The sequence below is a fragment of the Monodelphis domestica genome, chromosome 3, assembly GCF_027887165.1.
Source record: "Monodelphis domestica isolate mMonDom1 chromosome 3, mMonDom1.pri, whole genome shotgun sequence".
Classification (NCBI taxonomy): domain Eukaryota; kingdom Metazoa; phylum Chordata; class Mammalia; order Didelphimorphia; family Didelphidae; genus Monodelphis; species Monodelphis domestica.
In genome coordinates this window covers 317232058-317249951 of record NC_077229.1, presented here as the reverse complement: position 1 = coordinate 317249951, position 17894 = coordinate 317232058, and the positions used below count along the sequence as shown (strand labels likewise).

The window sequence follows — 17894 nt, the reverse complement described above, 5'->3', positions numbered from 1 at the left end:
TGTAGAGATTTTAAGAATATTGGATATGGGGGGGCAGCTGGGTAGCTCAGTGGATTGTAAACCTTGAAATTTCTTAGACTTGTGAATGTTGGAAATTTCACCATTGGAAAGTTTCATACTTGGAAAAAAATCCCTACTGATAATAAGAACTCTATTGGAATATGAACCCCCTTGGCATGGGAGGATCCTTCTCCTCCCTACTTGGGACTGCTTTAGGACAGAAACCTTTTGCTGAACAATGGAAAGGGCTTTGACCTATGCTTAAGCATAGAACAGGAAGTTCTTTGAGTCATGATTGATTTTAGAATTGATACAATAGAGATACTTGGAATGACAGAACCAGGTCTTGAAACTACAATCTCTACCCTACTCAGAGTAAAAGGATTTAGGAAGGGCTGCAGCAAGGATCAAGATTTAATTATTTGAGAATATGACCTTCAACAGACATGTGCAAAGGGGCAGACCTATGGGCAGTCCTGGGTTAAGCTAAAGCCACCATTGGCACAGGGAAGACATGGACAGTGATTGGTAGATGTGAGAACTGAGGGGAGGGAGCTTAGATGGTTTCCTTAAAGATAGCAGGGTCTGAGGACTGGAGGGTTGGAGAGGTTTTGCTCTGAGAGGTTGTGCTCTGAGAAGTTTGGCTCTGAAGGAGGCTGGAGGTGGAGGCCCCTGAGACTGTTTCTCCATTTTGGTCACGTGAGTGATAGGGACTGATCTCTTTTCTTTGCCTCAGCTATCTAAGGGCTTGGGCCTTTTGGCCCAGCCTAAACAGAGGGGGTATTTAAGCCCTATTCCCTTCTCTCTCCTTTATCTCTCTCTCTCTCTCTCTCTCTCTCTCTCTCTCTCTCTCTCTCTCTCTCTCTCTCATACCTTTCTTCCTCCTGTTTGTAATTAAAAACTCCTTAAAAGGTTGACTGCTGACTTGAGTTTTCATTTAGGAATTACATAGCTGAATTCCTTGGCGATCTTAAATTAATATATATCAGTCTTTTAAAGTGATTTCCTTGTCACAGGACTGAGAGTCTGGTCTAGAGATGGGAGGTCCTGGGTTCAAATCTGGCCTCAGACACTTCCCAGCTGTGTGACTCTGGGCAAGTCACTTAACCCCCATTGCCTAGCCCTTACCACTCTTCTGTCTTGGAGCCAATACACAGTATTGACTCCAAGACAGAAGGTAAGGGTTTAAATTTAAAAAAAAAAGAAGAAGAAGAATATGTATTAGCCACTTACCATGGGCCAGATTCTATCCCAAGGAAGAAAGACTTTAAACCTCACTGGAGAGGAGATTGAGATTTATTGGAGGCATTGTAGCCAAAGACATTAATTATTTCTAATTCTTGAAGTCTCCTCCAATACAGCTATAGTAGAATAAGCTTTGACCTGGGAGTCAGAAAACCAAAGTTATGTGACCTTGAGCATATCCTCCTATCTCCCTTCCACCTTAGCTTATCTTTAAAATAAGCCATTTGGACTAGATGATCATGAAAATCTTCAACTCTAAAATTCTCAGAGCATATGTAGCAAAAAATATAACATTTATTTTGTCTACATAATGAACTTAAAAGCAGTTATAAAAGGCCTTGCTTTTTGTACCCCCCCCCCCATGCCTCAAGAGTCTAACTGTTAGATCCTCCCAACCAGAAGGGCTTCCACCGGGAGGAGAGACAGGCCTAGTGAAAGATGGTCTGTACCTTGGTTGTCCAAGAAGCAGTTTAGGCAAATCCCAAGAGACTCATCCTCAGTCTGGCAATATGTTTATGAATTTTATTGTAAGCCATAGGAGGGGGTAGCAAACTGTCTGGGGAAGGATGACTTAGACCCACAATATTACAAACTATTTAAGTATCGTATAGTAATGAAGAAAATAAGATCATGGAAATGATTTAAAATTATTGATCAAGGAAGAGTATCAAAAAGTTATTATACTTGATGTTTAAATGAGGAGTTTCCTAACATATATTTGACCTTATTTTCTTACAGAATTCCCTCTCTATATTAAATATCAGCAATAACAATATTGATGAAATAAGAGAATTAGAAGTACTGGAGAATCTCACACAGCTTATAGCAGTTGACAACCAACTTCTTCATGTGAAGGTATTAAAGGAAATTTCAGTAGAAAAGTTTTGACTTTTAATTTAGTAAATTTTCCACTTTAAAAACCTATCAGGGGTACAACTGGGTGGCTCAGTGGATGGAGATCCAGGCCTGGAGATGAGAAGTCCTGGGTTAAAATCTAACCTCAGACACTTCCTAGCTGTCACTTAACCCCAATGCCTAGTCCTTACCATTCCTCTGCCTTGGAACCAATACTTAGCATTGATTCTAAGATGGAAGGCAAGGGTTTAACAAAACAAAAACTACCAGGTCTTTTTTATTTTGCTTTCTGAAATGACTCTGGAAGGGAAGTGGGCAAGAGATACTTGGGATAATTATGATATAAGAAACAGAAAATATCAATGTAAAAATTATTTTTAAAAATATATTAAAGCCTATCAGATCCCTCTCAAATCCTTCCTAACACAATTACTTGCATATCTCTTAAAACCTGCTCTCCTCCCAAATTCTTTTAAAGAAAAATTAATCATTTTCTTCCTTAGTTATTACTATGTTGGTGGGTTGTTTTATTTGGTGATAGTTGTAATAGGGAGCTGTTTGGAAAGTTTGATCAAAGCATTTACATAAAGGTAATAGTAAAAGTAAAAAGAATGTTTTAAGAGTCATTACTGGTAGGCTTGCTCAATAGATAGAGCACCGTATCTGGAGATGGGAGATCCTGGCCTCAGACACTTCCCAGCTGTGTGACCCTGGGCAAGTCACTTAACCCCCATTGCCTAGCCCTTACCATTCTTCTGCTTTGGAACCAATTCACAGTACTGATTCTAAGACAGAAGGTAAGGGTTTAATGTGTGTGTGTGTGTGTGTGTGTGTGTGTATGTATTGCTGCTGTTAAACTACCTCAGTCAAGCTTTTTAAAAATTTTATTTAATTAATTAATTTAGAATATTTTTCCATGGTTACATGATTCACATTCTTTCCTTCCCCTGCCCCCAACCCACTCCTATAGCCAATACACAATTCCACTGGGTTTTACATGCTCAGTCAAGCTTTTCCAGGATAGTTTTGTGTATTTTTTCTTCCATATATGTTGTGTTCTTTTAAAGTAATACACAGATGATGTTCTAGTCAATATTAATTGTCTACTTAATATAGCTGTAGAATTATTTTCATGATTTTAGGTGTGTTTTTGTTGAGGAGATAATAAAAATGAGCATTTTATCTAATGTCCCCCTACTGACTTCCTTGTCATAGCTTTCCTTGGCAATGACAACCTGGAAAATCATATTCTTTCCCATTACAGAGCATCTACAGGTACACTGTACAGATGCTTTATAGGTTACAAATAGTTTTTAACGTTATCTTGAAGACAATGGAGAAAGAGCCCCAGATGGAGTCAAGAGAGCCAAGCTCCAGTCTTCATTCTGAACCTCACCTGTGTGTGGCCTTGCCAAGTCACTTCACCTCTCTGAAGCCTCAGTTTCTTCATCTGTAAAATGGGAATAAGAATAACCATAGCACTTACCCCACATATTGAAGGATCAGAGATGTTTAAAGCACTTGCAAACCTTAAAGCACTGAATAGATGTATGTAATCAATAAATATTAAATTTTTATGTAGATGTAAGCTGCTGTCATTTGGTTCTCTTGATTTTATTGACAAGGAAATGTGTTCAGAAAGGTTGTCACTTATTGACACCCTGCAGAATGCCTAAGACAACAAACCCATGCTCAGGCTAGGAGAATTAGCAAAGTGATGAATTAGCACAGTGCTCTGAGCCCAAGGAGGCTGTGTGAGCAGACATCTCCTCTCTTAAATGGGGAGCCATGCAGAGTCTCTGGAAAGGCTGGTTCAGACAGCCAACCAGAGGATTTGGGGGTCTGGCAACTGAAGATGCCCAGGGAAAATCAGCAAACTAGGGGAGATGGGGGATGGCTTTGGGCATCCACCTGGAGGCCAAACCTCTGATATTGTAAGTTACTTGGACTAAGATCTGTATGTGTGAAGCTGGTCCTTTGACTTCTGGGTTTAAACTTATTATTCTGTGTTCCTAGGAGACAGGAAAAGAGACAGGACCTGTGATTGCTCTGGTGGAGGAAACTCCTACTGCCAGTGCAGGTCAACACTTTCTCTGAAGCTTAAAACCTTTTTTTTGGTTTGTTTTTAAACCCTTACCTTCTCTCTTAGAATCCATACTAAGCATCAGTTCCAAGGCGGAAGGACCAGGCAATGGGGGGTTAAGTGACTCCACCAGAGTCACACAGCTAGGAAGTGTTGGAGTGCAACTTAAAATCTTAAGGCATTGAAAAGTTGGGACTCTCCCAGGATCACATAGCCAGTAAGCATCAGAAGCAGGATTTGATTTCAGATCTTCCTGACTCAGAGACTACCTTGATAATCACTTCCCCAAGCTATTTCTTTCATGTATATTATGGACTCAAACAGGTGGCTGGCCTGAAAACTGAAACACCATAGGAAAAGTAGGCTTTTAATCAAAAAAGCAACCTAGAACATCTTATATTCCAAAAATTTGCAAATTTTCAATTCTGTGTTATGGTAGAGCCACATACCTACAAAAGATATAATATGCAAGTTTGAATTAATACAGGAGAAACATTGAGTTTTCTTTGTTTTTTGTTTCTTTATTTGAAGCATACTCCAGAGTAAAAAGAAAAAGGGTCAGTGTAAGAAGTGCAAATGAGACCATGGGGTGGTAGGAGAGCCATTGTGATTTGTAGTGCACAGAGGGCCCTCGAAAGCTGGATTCAAAGGCAAACTCAGACCCATCATGTTAGATCAACCTTGGAAAAGGCTCCCTCGAAGGGTCCCATTGGCAGCTCATTCTGGGAAGGGACAGATGATCTATCTTGTTCAGAGGAGCCTCTTCACTGAGAGTTAGAACCCTATGCCAGCTAAGTCACAGTTCTAGCCTTCCACTTTCCCCCAAAAGTAACGTGATCTTTCTTCCATTTATATGCATTAATATACTCAAGTCTTATCTACTTGATGGTAAATGGATTTGTGAGGAAAATCAAATGCAGGGGGCAGCTAGGTAGCTCTGGATTGAGAGCCACACCATAGAGACTGGAGGTCCCAGTTTCAAATCTGGCCTCAGACACTTCCTAGGTGTGGGACCCTGAACAAGTCACTTAGCCCCCATTGCCTCACCCTTATTGCACTTCTGCCTTGGAACCAATTCATAATATTGATTCTAAGATGGAAGGTAAGGAGAGAGAGAAAGAGAGAGAGAGGAAGAAAAGAAAAGGAGGGTTGGAAGGAAGGGAGACTTCTATCTTCATAACTTTGGTGGCAGGTCCTTCCAAGCTGCATAAGATTCTAATTCAGTGATAACAATGGTCCAGCAAGTAAGACCAATTGATCCTAAAGGCCTGTCCATGAAGAGCCATGTAAATAGACTATTGTAAATCAAATTAAATATTTTCCTTTACAGAGTCTACAGTGTCATTATAGAGATCTAAATATGGAAAGAAAGAAATAGTAATAGCTAACCTGTAAAATTTAAACTTTTCAGTACACTTTGCATGTATTATCTCACTTTTCCAGATAAGGAAACTGAGGCAGCCAGAAGTCAGTGACTTGCTCAGGGTTAAACAGCCATTAAATACATGAGGCAGAATTTGAATTCAAGACTTTCTGAGAATGAGTTCTCCCCAAAATACTGATTTTTAAAAATAGAATATATTATGCCCTAATGAAAAGAAGGTTTTATACTAAGAAAACCTTTATTAATGACCTTTACCTGGTTATGTTACCATCCTGACTTAACTATCATTTTAGAAGGAATAAGGAGCAGAGAAGCTAATAGATTTGACATCAGCAATTAGTTGCCTCCAGTCTGGTGCAGAGCATAATCTTAGAGCTGGAAGATACCCTAGAGTTTCCCTAATTCAGTGAGCATTTCATTTTGACAGATGAATCCAAAAAAGTTAAATGGCATACCCAGTATAATTGTTGCCAGTTAAGGACAATATGTGATTTTATTTAAGTAGAATTAACTTTGGGCTTCTGTGTTTAATTTTATTTAACTTTTATTTGTACATAAACCTAATACTGTATTTCTCAATATAACAAAAAGTGAGAATTTTGATATTGTTTAAGTAATTTGATCAGTGAGACTTAGGCCAAAAAAAATCCTCATTAGGGCTGGAATGACATTTGTATTTTTATTTTTTATTTTATTTTATTTTTATTATTATTAAATTATTTTAATCAAATGGATCCAGCCAGTCTTAGTAAAAACTTATAATAACTAGTAAGCTGGAAAATTTTATTCCTGCAACATTTATTATCTCAATATAGTTAAAATAAATTATAAGTTTATTCCACAGTAGGATTTTAGTTGTTTTATTGAATTTGTTTTATTGGCTTTAAGGTCACCATATTATTGTATAACATATTATCTTTGGAACAGATAGTGGAAATTTTTAAAATTAGCATGCTTGTCCACTAAACTAAATATTTGATTTATAACATAAATTAATAGACTGCTCTAAGCTTGTCATGTTTTCTGAGGTCTTAGTTTATTTGGCCTTTGCCCATTATTGATTATGGCAAGAATATTGTCCAAAAGATAAATTCACACTCTTCACAGTTTAGTCAGGAACAAGGGAAAAATTATAGATTTTCTCAGGAAGATTATGACAGGCAGTCACAGTGGTGACAAATTGCTGTCTGTTGATACAGTTAGGGCAGTGGAGCTAGACATTTCCAATAAAGTTGAGAACAAACTGGTCAAACACAGGTTATAAAGGGCCATCCTTAATTGTGCAGAATTCGATTGCCCTTGTTGAAGATGTCTACAGAGGCACTAAAGCACTCACTCCTGCATGTGAAATATAATTTGCTCTTCAGTATTTTGTAGCAGACCTCTAAGTGATAGCATGACATGATCATTTATCAAACCGACTGCTTAGAAAAGTGTCTGGTCCCTTTAGTATAGCTTATTGAAAGGCTAGAAAGCGAAAATATTTTATTTGAGACTCAAAGGCAATGAACAATCAGAGGATATCCAAAACATAATTATATTTCAGCACAGGGTTAGTATAGTCTTAGATAAATATACACTGGAGGGAATATGTTCAAGGCCATTTATCAAATGAGAAAAAGTTAACAAAAATCTAAAGGCCTGTTGCAGCAATCACAGGTTTTTTGGTATGTATTTTAATTCACTATTATTATCTAATTTTTAGTTAGTGGTGCAGTCTTTAGCATTATCCAAAAGTATGATACACTCTTCTTGCCTTTGAACAAAAAGATTTCCAATCTAAGGATAATACAGTATAATTTATATGTAAAGTGTATGAAGTAATCAAAGCCTTTATGATAGTTACCCAGACAGATGTGTTAATGGAGCAAAGATCCAAGTGCTTAGGTGTGAAATCAGATAGGGAATAAATTAATAATTTATAGGACTGAGGGCCCCTTCACCAAAATTTCCTTTCAAAAATGTTTTCTAAGGCAGGCTGAATATTCCTGAAAAAGAGGATAAAAGGAAGGGAAAGTGGGGAGGATGATGGGAGGGAGAAAATCTGAATTGCAGGATGTCAGAAAATAATTGTCAAGACTTCCAGGTAAACATGATGGCATCCTACATGCAGGCCTCTTCCTCTCCTCACCACCTACCAATACAGACTACCTCTAACAGTCAAAAAAACCCAAAATCATATGAACAAAGGGACTTTACAGTGGGGGGCCTCATTGAAGGTATATGGGATTTGGGCATTTCCAACTATAAGGGGATGAAAAGCTTCCACCAAAACATGAGCTGATCCACCCCCCCCAACCCACCTACAGAGCCAGAGTCAGAGAACTAGAATCAGTGAGCGAGGGGCACCCCTAGAGCAAGTGAGGGGCACCTCTGGGTCCTTGGAAGCTGACTGAGACCACTGAGGACCTATCCCTGAGAGCAGCTAGACCTGAGACCCCAGAAGGCTGAGGAGCACAGACTGTGGGTGCCAGCAGAGAGATAGCACAGAGAGGGGCAGCAAACTGCAGAAGCTACAGAGACTCGAGAGCTGGCCTCAGCCAAAATCCTTGCTTCTTAGCTCCATACACAGAGTCTGCCCATCTCACTCAGATTTCTAACTGGAAAGGGAAGGAAAAACCACCACAGTAATGGCAAACAGTGCCCAGGAACAACAACTTCCCAACACCAAGAAAAACAAGAAGGGGTTGACCCTGGATAATTTTTATGGAGGAAAAACTCAGGCTACAGAGGAAATACAAATAAATGCACTAAAAACTTCCCCCCAAAATGGAAATTGTCCACAAGCTCTTGAAGAATTAAAACTGGAGCTTATCAAAAAGATGGAAGCCTTCTGACAAGAAAAGTGGGAAATAGTTCAAAAAGAAAATAACAGTTTAAAGGACAAGAACTCCCAATTGGAGAAATAGCTGGAAGCCAGGAAAAGCAGGATAGACCAGACCAAAAAGGAAAACCAGTCTTTAAAGACCAGAATTGGGCAATTGGAAGCCAATGATCTTGCAAAACAGCAAGAATTAATAAAGCAAAGTCAAAAAAATAGAAGAAAACATAAAATACCTCTCTGAAAAGATGACGAATCAGGGAAATGGAGCACAAAGAGCCAATTTGAGAATCATTGGTCTACCTGAAAACCCAGAAATAAACATAAATCTTGACATCATACTACAAGAAATTATCCAAGAAAACTACACTGATGTTCTTGACATTGAAAGAGTTCATAGAACGCCCTCTACACTAAATCCTCAAAAGTCAACTCCCAGGAATGTAATTGCCAAATTCAAGAGCTTCCAAGCTAAGGAGAAAATTTTACAAGAAGCCAGAAAGAAAATAATTGTCAAAAATTGTTTCAACATGTAAAAAAGGAAAGAGAGGGTAAAACCTATTGATTTATTAGTTAGATGTCTAGCCTTTCTTTATTGGTAATGCCTCTTTTTGTCTTGTATATGGACCAAGAGTACAGTGAATCAAAATCTAACAGGATTTAAATAAGTTTAAACAAGTATATCCAACTGAAGTTTAGATATTTGATACCTGTATTTAATAAATGTTATTAGGTGAGAAAGAAGAGTTCCATTGAAGTGATTTTTTTCCGAGCAAATTTGGAAGGGAAAAAGGAAGAACCTTACTAAAACATTCTCTTTGCCAAAAAAAAAAAAAAGATTTAGACATGAAAGGGGTACCAAAAGTGGAAAGAAATAATACATGGGCAGCTGATTTGGTTAGCACAAAGATTAAGGCAGAAAGGAGGGGAAATTAGGACCTTTAAAAAGCTGTCTCAGTGGATTGAGAGCCAGGCTCAGAGAAAGGAAGTCTTGAGCTCAAACTTGACCTCAGACATTTCCTACCTGTGGGTCTCTGGGCAATTCACTTAATCCCAATTGTCTAGCCCTTATTAAGCTCTAATTCTAATACTAAGCATCAATTCTAAGATAGAAATAAGGCTTAAAATATTTATATGTATATATATATGTATATATATATAAATAATATATCACAGGCAACTTAAATTCATCTACAATGCATTTTACATCAGCCTCTCAGCCATTTTGATTGCTCCCAGATTGGGTTTGGATACATGGCAACAAGTCATAAAATAAAAATGAGTGTCATTCAAAGCCAAGGAGAGGCCCTTAGTGCATTTGAGCAGGCTGCTGCATGTAACAGTACTGTAAAGAAGAATTGGAGAAAAGAATACCACCAGACATTATATGGTCAAAAAAAGATGGACTGATCACATAAGAGCAAAGAATCCCCAGAATCGCTTGTGGATAGCCTGTCTGCTCTACTGGGGTCCTCATGATGCCAGGAGAAAGTGTGAAAGGGAAAGGGCCCTCATCATTAGTGCTGTAAACCTATGGGAAGTGTGTAATTAGAATCTGGATATTAAATCTTACAGAAGATAAGGATGGGAGGCCCCGCTGGGTGGCAATCTGCATAGTTGGAGGGAGCATCCACATCAATGAGAACATAAACCCCATTGGAGTACTTGAGTACAACTATGGTGTTCCATGTAGTATCACGAAAATAGCAAGAGGCACTTTGACATAAAGTACTGGACTTGGAGTCAGAAAATCCAACTTCAAATCCTATCTAAGATATTTGCTAGATGTGAGAGCACAGGAAAATAATTTAACTTCTCAGAGCCTAGGTTTCCTTATCCATAAGATGCACATAATAAATATTTGTCCTAGGGATTTGTTGTAAGGAAAATGCTTTAAATACCTTCAGAAACAATATATCAGTCATTAATAACACAAGTATGCCAGAGAGGTGAGATTTTGTGGCAATGAACTTTTGGCAATCAAATATTAAATACCTTTAAAAGGTATTGATATATATTAAAATGCTACTAAAGTAACTATTAGGATATCATTAATTAATGCCATTTTAGTAGTTATAGAATGCCATGTCCTTTTCCTTTCATAATTATAGGAATTGGAACTTTTGCTGAAGAAGTTGTCCAAACTGTGGAAAATGAATCTGAACGGAAATCCTGTCTGCCTCAAGCCAAAATACAGGGATAGGCTGATAGTAATGTCATTATCTCTAGGTAAAATAATTTCTATTTCATATACTACATTTCCTTTCAAAAATAAGAAAGTTTGGGAGGTTCATGAATTTAATAGCTTATCAGCTTCCATATATGACTATGAGCATGACATTTACTTTTGTGTATTATCTCCTTTTAAACATTTAATATTCTTAGCAAGTTGTGACCCTAATAATTAAAAAGGAGAAATGGGGTATGAAATATTTTCTGACATAAGAGTAGAATGTTTTGGGTTTTTTTTGTTTTTGTTTTTAAATTTTTAATTTTAAAAAAACCCTTACCTTCCATCTTGGAGTCAATACTGTGTATTGGCTCCAAGGTAGAAGAGTGGTAAGGGCTAGGCAATGGGGGTCAAGTGACTTGCCCAGGGTCACACAGCTGGGAAATGTCTGAGGCCAGATTTGAACCTAGGACCTCCCGTCTCTAGGGCTAGCTCTCAACACACTGAGCTACCCAGCTGCCCCCGAATGTTTTGTTTTTTAAAAGATCTCTCAGTAAAATTACCAGTCATAAGCACTTGAGAACTTTCTGACATTTTGCTAATCACTTATTGGTTTACTCTGGAAATCATGGAACAACTAGGTGGTGCTGTGGATAGAGCGCCCGGCCTGGAGGTAGGAAAACCTGAATTCAGAGACACTTTTTTATCTGTGTGATGCTAGGCAAGTGACTTAACCCTGTTTGCTTCAGTTTCCACATCTGAAAACAAGCTGACGAAGGAAATGGCAAACCACTCGGGTATCTTTGCCAAGAAAACCTCAAATAGGATCCCAAAGAGTCAGACACGATTGAAAAATGACTGAACAAAAATGACAACTGAAGTTCATACTATGAGCTATTTATAGATGAATGCTAATAACTTGAACTTCATGTTGCTTTAACACTTAGATGATGCTTACTAGCATTTTAAGTGAGGCAGTGCTCCTCTGTGGGAAGAATAACCTCATGTAGAAGAGTGTTGGTGCTGGAGTCAGAAAGACTTGGGTTAAATGTAGTCTGACGTTTCCTAGCTATGTAAATCTGGGCAAGTTCCTTCACCTCTCAGGACCTCGGTTTCCTCAGTTGTAGATTGAATAGGAGGGGGCAGCAAGGGGCTCAGTGGATTGAGAGCCAGGTCTAGGGATGACTGGTCTCAGACGTGTCCTAGCTGTATGACCCTGGACAAGTACCTTAAACCCCGTTGTCTAGCCCTTACCACTCTTCTGCCTTGGAACCAATACAAAATACTGATTCCAAGACAGAAGGTAGGGTTTTAAAATATAATAATAAAATGAATAGGAGTAATAATAATAACACCCTCCCCACAGGGATATGGTAAGACTCAAATAAGATACAATAGGTAAAAAACTGGATAAATGTAGTCCATTCTTGGAAGTAGTCATAAAACCTCAGCTTGAATATGGCTCTGCTCCTTACTGTCTGTGTGAATGAAATTGTACAGGTCATGTAACCTCTCAGAGATCTCTCTTCTTTACAAAATAAGACAGTTGTACTAAATGAACTCCACCAAGTCAAAAACTCTGAAATCATTATACTAATCTCTATTTGAAGAAGAATTTCTATTCAATATCCTTCCTTCATTATGTAGAATCAGTGACTGGATTTTCTACTATAAGCTTGAAATTCAGTATTGAGAATGCAGTTCATTTAGAGTGAATTATTATTTTGTGTCCTTGATCTTTACTCAGTACCCTTGACTCTCATACCCCAGTTAAGGGTAGCAGTATTTTGCCTGGGGTAATAATCCCTTTCTATTATATTAATAAACCTTCAAGAGGTCAGACCACCCCTTCCAAAATGAGATAAAAAAATCAATGAAGCCAGAATCCACTAAATCACTAGCTAATTTTCATTCCTTATTTAACAAATATTACCTTATATTTTTGTATTACTACTTCTTTTTATCCAAGAACAGTTTAATAAACTATTTCTTACTAGATTAGGATCTAGGAGTAGGACAATAACCAAAAGGGATCAGAAGAGTGACCATAAAATGTTTGAGTATTGAGCAAAGTTGAATGTTGAGGATTTGTTTTGTGAGACACTTGACCAAATATATCAAGCTATATTTTTGAGTATACTGTCAAGATAAAAGAGAAAATCTGTACTATCAGAACTTTTGGTTCTAAATTCTACTTCACTTTCAGAAAATGATGTGACTTTTTAAAAAAAAGTAAATATAGTATTAGCACTTATTAATGTTTAAGCACTCCAATTAATTTTTTATTATTAATGTTTTATCATAAATTTTTACTTTCCCCATAAGGATGGGATTTAGTGTGTTTATTGCATTTGAGTAAGTTTAATTTATTTGTTTACATATACATCCTATTATTTTCCAGTGGTACTCATTTCCTATTAGATAATAGAAATTCATTTTTCCTAGGAGTCATCCGTATATTAAGTAAGAGGTTTCTGTATCAGGAAAAGAACATATAGTTGGGAAGGATAGCAAAGTATAATAGAAAGAGTGCCATTTAACTTAGACTCCAACACGTATTAGCAGTATAACTCTGGTCAAATTAATCTCTCTGAGTCTCAGTTTCCTTACATATAGAACAGGAAGGCTGCTTTGACTACCACCCTCCCAAGACTTTTTGTTACATAAGTTTACAGATAAGAAGCCATCAGCATTCCTATATGTCACTAACAAATCAGTAGGAAAATTACAAATTCCACTTAGCATAATAGTATAATGTAAAGAACATCTGGGAACTAACCTACCAAGAATACATAAAACCTATATACAATTAGCGAAACAAATTTTACAAAATAAAGGGGAAATGAAACAATTTATTACTGATAATATGGTAAAAAATTACAATATTATGTAAATCTATACATTTAACACAGTACCAATTAAAATATCCACATGATACTTCATAGAATTAGATAAAATAATACTAAAATTCATATGAAAGATCAAAAGGTTAATATCAAGGAAAACAATGAAAAAGGGAAGAAAGTTATATTAACAGATATACCATTAAGTACTAATTATCACATTTTTCTAGTGTTGGATAAGAAAATAGAAAATTAAGAACAGAAGATATGAGATTTAGAACTAAAAATAAAGTAGTATTGTATTTAATATGCCAAATAATGCAAAAGAATATGGAAAGTGTTTGTTATTTAACAAAAATGCTTAGAAAACTAGATAAATGTTTACCATAATATGGGATTACACAAGCATCTTACAGTATACAATATTATAACTATAAGTTGTAAGTACTATAAAAATATAAGCATTGCCTTTTGGGGTCCCTCAAGAATATGGCAAAATTGGGGGCAACTGGGTGGCTCAGTGGAACGAGAGCCAGGCCTAGAGATAGAAGGTCCTGGATTCAAATGTGACCTCAGACACTTCCTAGCTATGTGACCCTGGACAAGTTACATTGCCTAGCCCTTACTGCTTTTCTGCCTTGGAACCAATACATAGTATTGATTCTAAGACAGAAGGTAAGGGTTTAAAAAAAATTCACCTAAATCTATCTTGGCTACCAAAGAAATAAATAGGAATGAGATATAACCTTTAAATTAACTTATTTATTTTTAGAAACAGATTACTTTATCTAAATGTCACTTAGTCTTGAAACTCTAAAGTTCTCAATGGAACAATTTAATATACAAAAAGAGAGGGAGAGCTTTCCATCTTCCATTTTGACCCAGAGCAATCTATTTTTGAATCATGTTCTTTTCATATACTCTGCTTAGAATCAACTCCCAAAGAACGTATCTTTGTTATCATTCTTAACAAATGAGTCAGTATTGAAAGGTCTCCATTGTGCACACAGTTTTTGTTATGATGATTTGCTATTTTGATAATTAACTAACATTAATAAGAAATTAAACCATTTACTGCTATATGCCATACCATGTATATACTACTCTTAGAAGATTCAAAAACAGAAATTATATAAAGAAAATTAAAAGATCATTATTAAATAGTTTTTATAATCAATGATTTATATCTTCATCATTGATGCTCAGACATATCTGCAAATAGGTAATGTATCTGTGATATGGCTTTTGTGGGTATTTCCTCTTGCATATTCCAGAAGAAAACACAACCATCCATATCTTTACATTATGTGCATTTTTGTCCGTGTCTTTCCACAAGTTTTCCATGGAGGATCTACTTAATTTTCTGGAGGTCTTGCTCAGTCTTCTAATATTTCATGGATATCAAACTGAAAAGTTTCAAATATGGTCCCAAGAATAGAACACATCTATTGGCTGCTGAGGACCAGCCAAATAAAGTAGAGAGATTTATCACTAGGATTTTGGCCAGTAGATATTGAAGTCTTTGGCCATTAAGTTAAATTATTTGGTAAGATGCAGTTACTGCAAAAATGGCAAATGAGCCCTATATAGTTTTTCTTGATGTACACATGATCTTAATTACTGTAGCACAATGTCTCTAGCCAGAAGGAAAAAAATAGTGGTAGAAATTTGGGGTAAGTACATATTATTTTGTTTCCATTTTTGCCACTACATAGGATTTTCCTTAGAATTACGGAATCTTACAGAAGATGAAACTGAGACCCAAAAAGGTTAAGTGATTTGTCTCTGTTTCTTTTCTAGATAAAATGTTCAATAGCTTCTTGCTCATTAAACTCACTATTGATTACATATGTATAATAAGATGCGAATTTGTCATGAATAATATAGTATTTTCCTTTAAAAATACAAGTATTAAGCAAAATTTCATAAGCATAAATTTTAACCACTATAAAGCTCTTTTAAATTTAATAACTAGTTTTTAAAATATAAGTTTTTCCTCCAGAAAATCTTGATGGTAAAGACATAAAACAAATAGAAAGACAATTCCTAATGAACTGGAAAGCATCCAAAGACGCCAAGAAAAACATGAAGAAAAAGAATATAATGAATGATGCTTCAACCCTTCCATATGTAAGACTTCTAATTTACTATATGTAAGCTTATATACTTATACTTAAAGAAAATATCAGGAAATGTAAAAGTCTCTTAGTCAATTCTACATAAGTTCATTGGATACCAAGTAAAAGCTTTGTAGGATGGTCATATTTCTAGATGTCCAAGCAGCATTTTTAGTACACTTGTAGATGCTGATCTCATATTCACCTTCTGATTCTGCTTTCTCTTTCTCATCTTTTGCCTTCAGTGGATAATAGTGATTAAAAATACTACATGTTCCCATGTGGTCTTTAGTTTCTTGCACAATATTTTCTAAACTTTGACAGTATTTTCTAGGTTCTTCTGGTTCTATTATTTGTACCCATGTGAATCACCAGAAGTGGGGCATAGTCATATTTTTTTCCAAATCTTAAGAGGTTCTTTATTATATCTGTGATGACATGTTGACAAATAGCTATCTTGATATCCCTCAACAGGAACTCAAATCAACTTCCACTATTGGTTTTTCTTACTCTGACTTTTACTGGATGATTATCTGACAGCACTTGTGAATCTAACTTATAATTGTTTGGAGGATAATCAGTCGCTTTATTTTTGAAATATCCAACTCTCTCCTCTTTAGGAAGAAACTCAAATTTTATCTCCAAGTGTAACATTCTTCTACTTTCTCCAACTTTTGCATAAAAGCCAACTTTTCCATCTGCCTGTTAAGATTTTTTTCCTGAATTTTTTCCACCTTTGATACTTTTTAAATTTTATTTTCCCTGTAGTTCTTACCTCATAAGAATCAAATGAAATAATGTACGTAAAGTTCCTGCACCATATAGATGTCTGCTATTCATATATTATTCTCAGTTTTACTAAGCATAAATATTCTTTTAAAGTATAACTGTAAATATTCAAATGACCTGGCATATACTGAAATTCAAATATATATTTTTAATTTATTGTATACACAGGTGACTATGAATCAGTCCATCAACTAATTCCTGCTTATTACAGTGCCCCACAGGTGGGTAAAGCAAACCTAATCTTTTCCTTTTATATATAAAGATGTCCTCAAAACCACAGAGAATTTCCAGAAGTGACAAAGGAAGATTATAGTAAATTTTATGAAGAGATCAGGTATGTTTCCTTCAAATGCCCAAGTGCTTTTAAAAAAGATTGAGATGCAGGGTCCACATTCCCTTTTTCTAAGATCTTTAGTACCCCTGAAATACCTCTTTATTCAACATGATTAAAGTAATGAACTCAAGGTGATCAAGCAAAAATATGCTAAAATTTAGGGGCAACTAGATGACTCACTGAATTGAGAGCTAGGTCTAGAGAAAGGAAATCCTAGGTTCAAATTTGATCTCAGACACTCAGTGTGACCCTGAGCAAGTAATTTAATTACCTAGTCCTTACCACTCTTCTGCCTTAGAACCAGTATTGGTTCTAAAACAGAAGGTATAGGTTTTAATATATAGGTATATGTGTGGGTGCATGTGTGTATATATATACACACACACTAAAATTCAATAAAATAAAAATATACCATTATTATAATACAGATCATTCCCATGACCTACTTATAGGGTGACCATCTGTCCTGAATTTCCAGGTTTAGTCTAGTCTTGATTTAAAATATTTTCCCAGTTGATTCTTCACATAAATAAATTTACTTAGTTTGAGGAAGCATTATTTTACTAGCATTCTTTTAGCCTATGCAGATTTCAGTCACTTTTTGTTGAAACAGTATTTGTGAATCATATAGTTAAAAAAAAAAATGCTGGTCAACCTTTTGGTGCTGAGCCTTTCACCACTAGCTTAGGTTTTCTGATCACAAACATATGGTCCATTGCCAGGTTAGAACTCACAGGGTAAGCCTTTACACCCTGGAACTACAAGAGCTCCAATGACATAACCAGTGAGAACCCATTTACCATGTCCAAATTATGATGAAGGCATTCAGCTGGGGTGAAGTTGTCAAACAAATTTACTTCAACGAATCTGTGACTCCACAAATGTGTATATTCCCTCCAAATCAACTCTACCTTCTCAGCTGGAGGGATGTTTGTTCGTGTCCTCCAAAGGATACATCTCCATACTCTGGGCCTTGCCTGTGAGTCTCTGAATGTTTCCTGAATTACAAATGCAATACACGAGGTGTCCATCCTCTACTCTCCCAACAGAACCATTCCACCTCCCTTTCTGATCATATGTCTCTTTGATAATATCTTTTATGCCACTTTTTGAATGCAATTAGTTATTGATAATATTCTACAGACTATGACCACCATGTCCTTGGTATAACTTGAAGTTTTGAAACAGTGGAGACTGTATGATTTCATGATTCACAGGCAAGTAGCATCACCAAAAGAATACTGATGTTAAAA

General features: G+C 36.2%; 1 protein-coding gene across 13 annotated transcripts in view; it reads left to right on the top strand.

Annotated features, from left to right (window-relative positions):
- PPP1R42 (protein phosphatase 1 regulatory subunit 42) overlaps positions 1-17894 on the top strand; it is a 51709-nt gene that overhangs the window by 21425 nt on the left and 12390 nt on the right. For 9 of the 13 annotated variants that reach the window (XR_464329.3, XR_001628686.2, XM_007487016.3 and 6 more), the window contains exons 5-8: positions 1984-2100; positions 10500-10617; positions 15392-15531; positions 16476-16528. Coding sequence is in view for 11 of the 13 variants with exons in the window: in XM_007487016.3 (XP_007487078.1) it covers positions 1984-2100; positions 10500-10617; positions 15392-15531; positions 16476-16502 (402 nt within the window). In the remaining 2 variants the exon portion in view is untranslated. The remainder of the gene's footprint in view (positions 1-1983; positions 2101-10499; positions 10618-15391; positions 15532-16475; positions 16529-17894) is intronic. The other 4 variants (XM_056824006.1, XM_007487020.3, XM_056824007.1 and 1 more) reach the window with 3 other exon arrangements.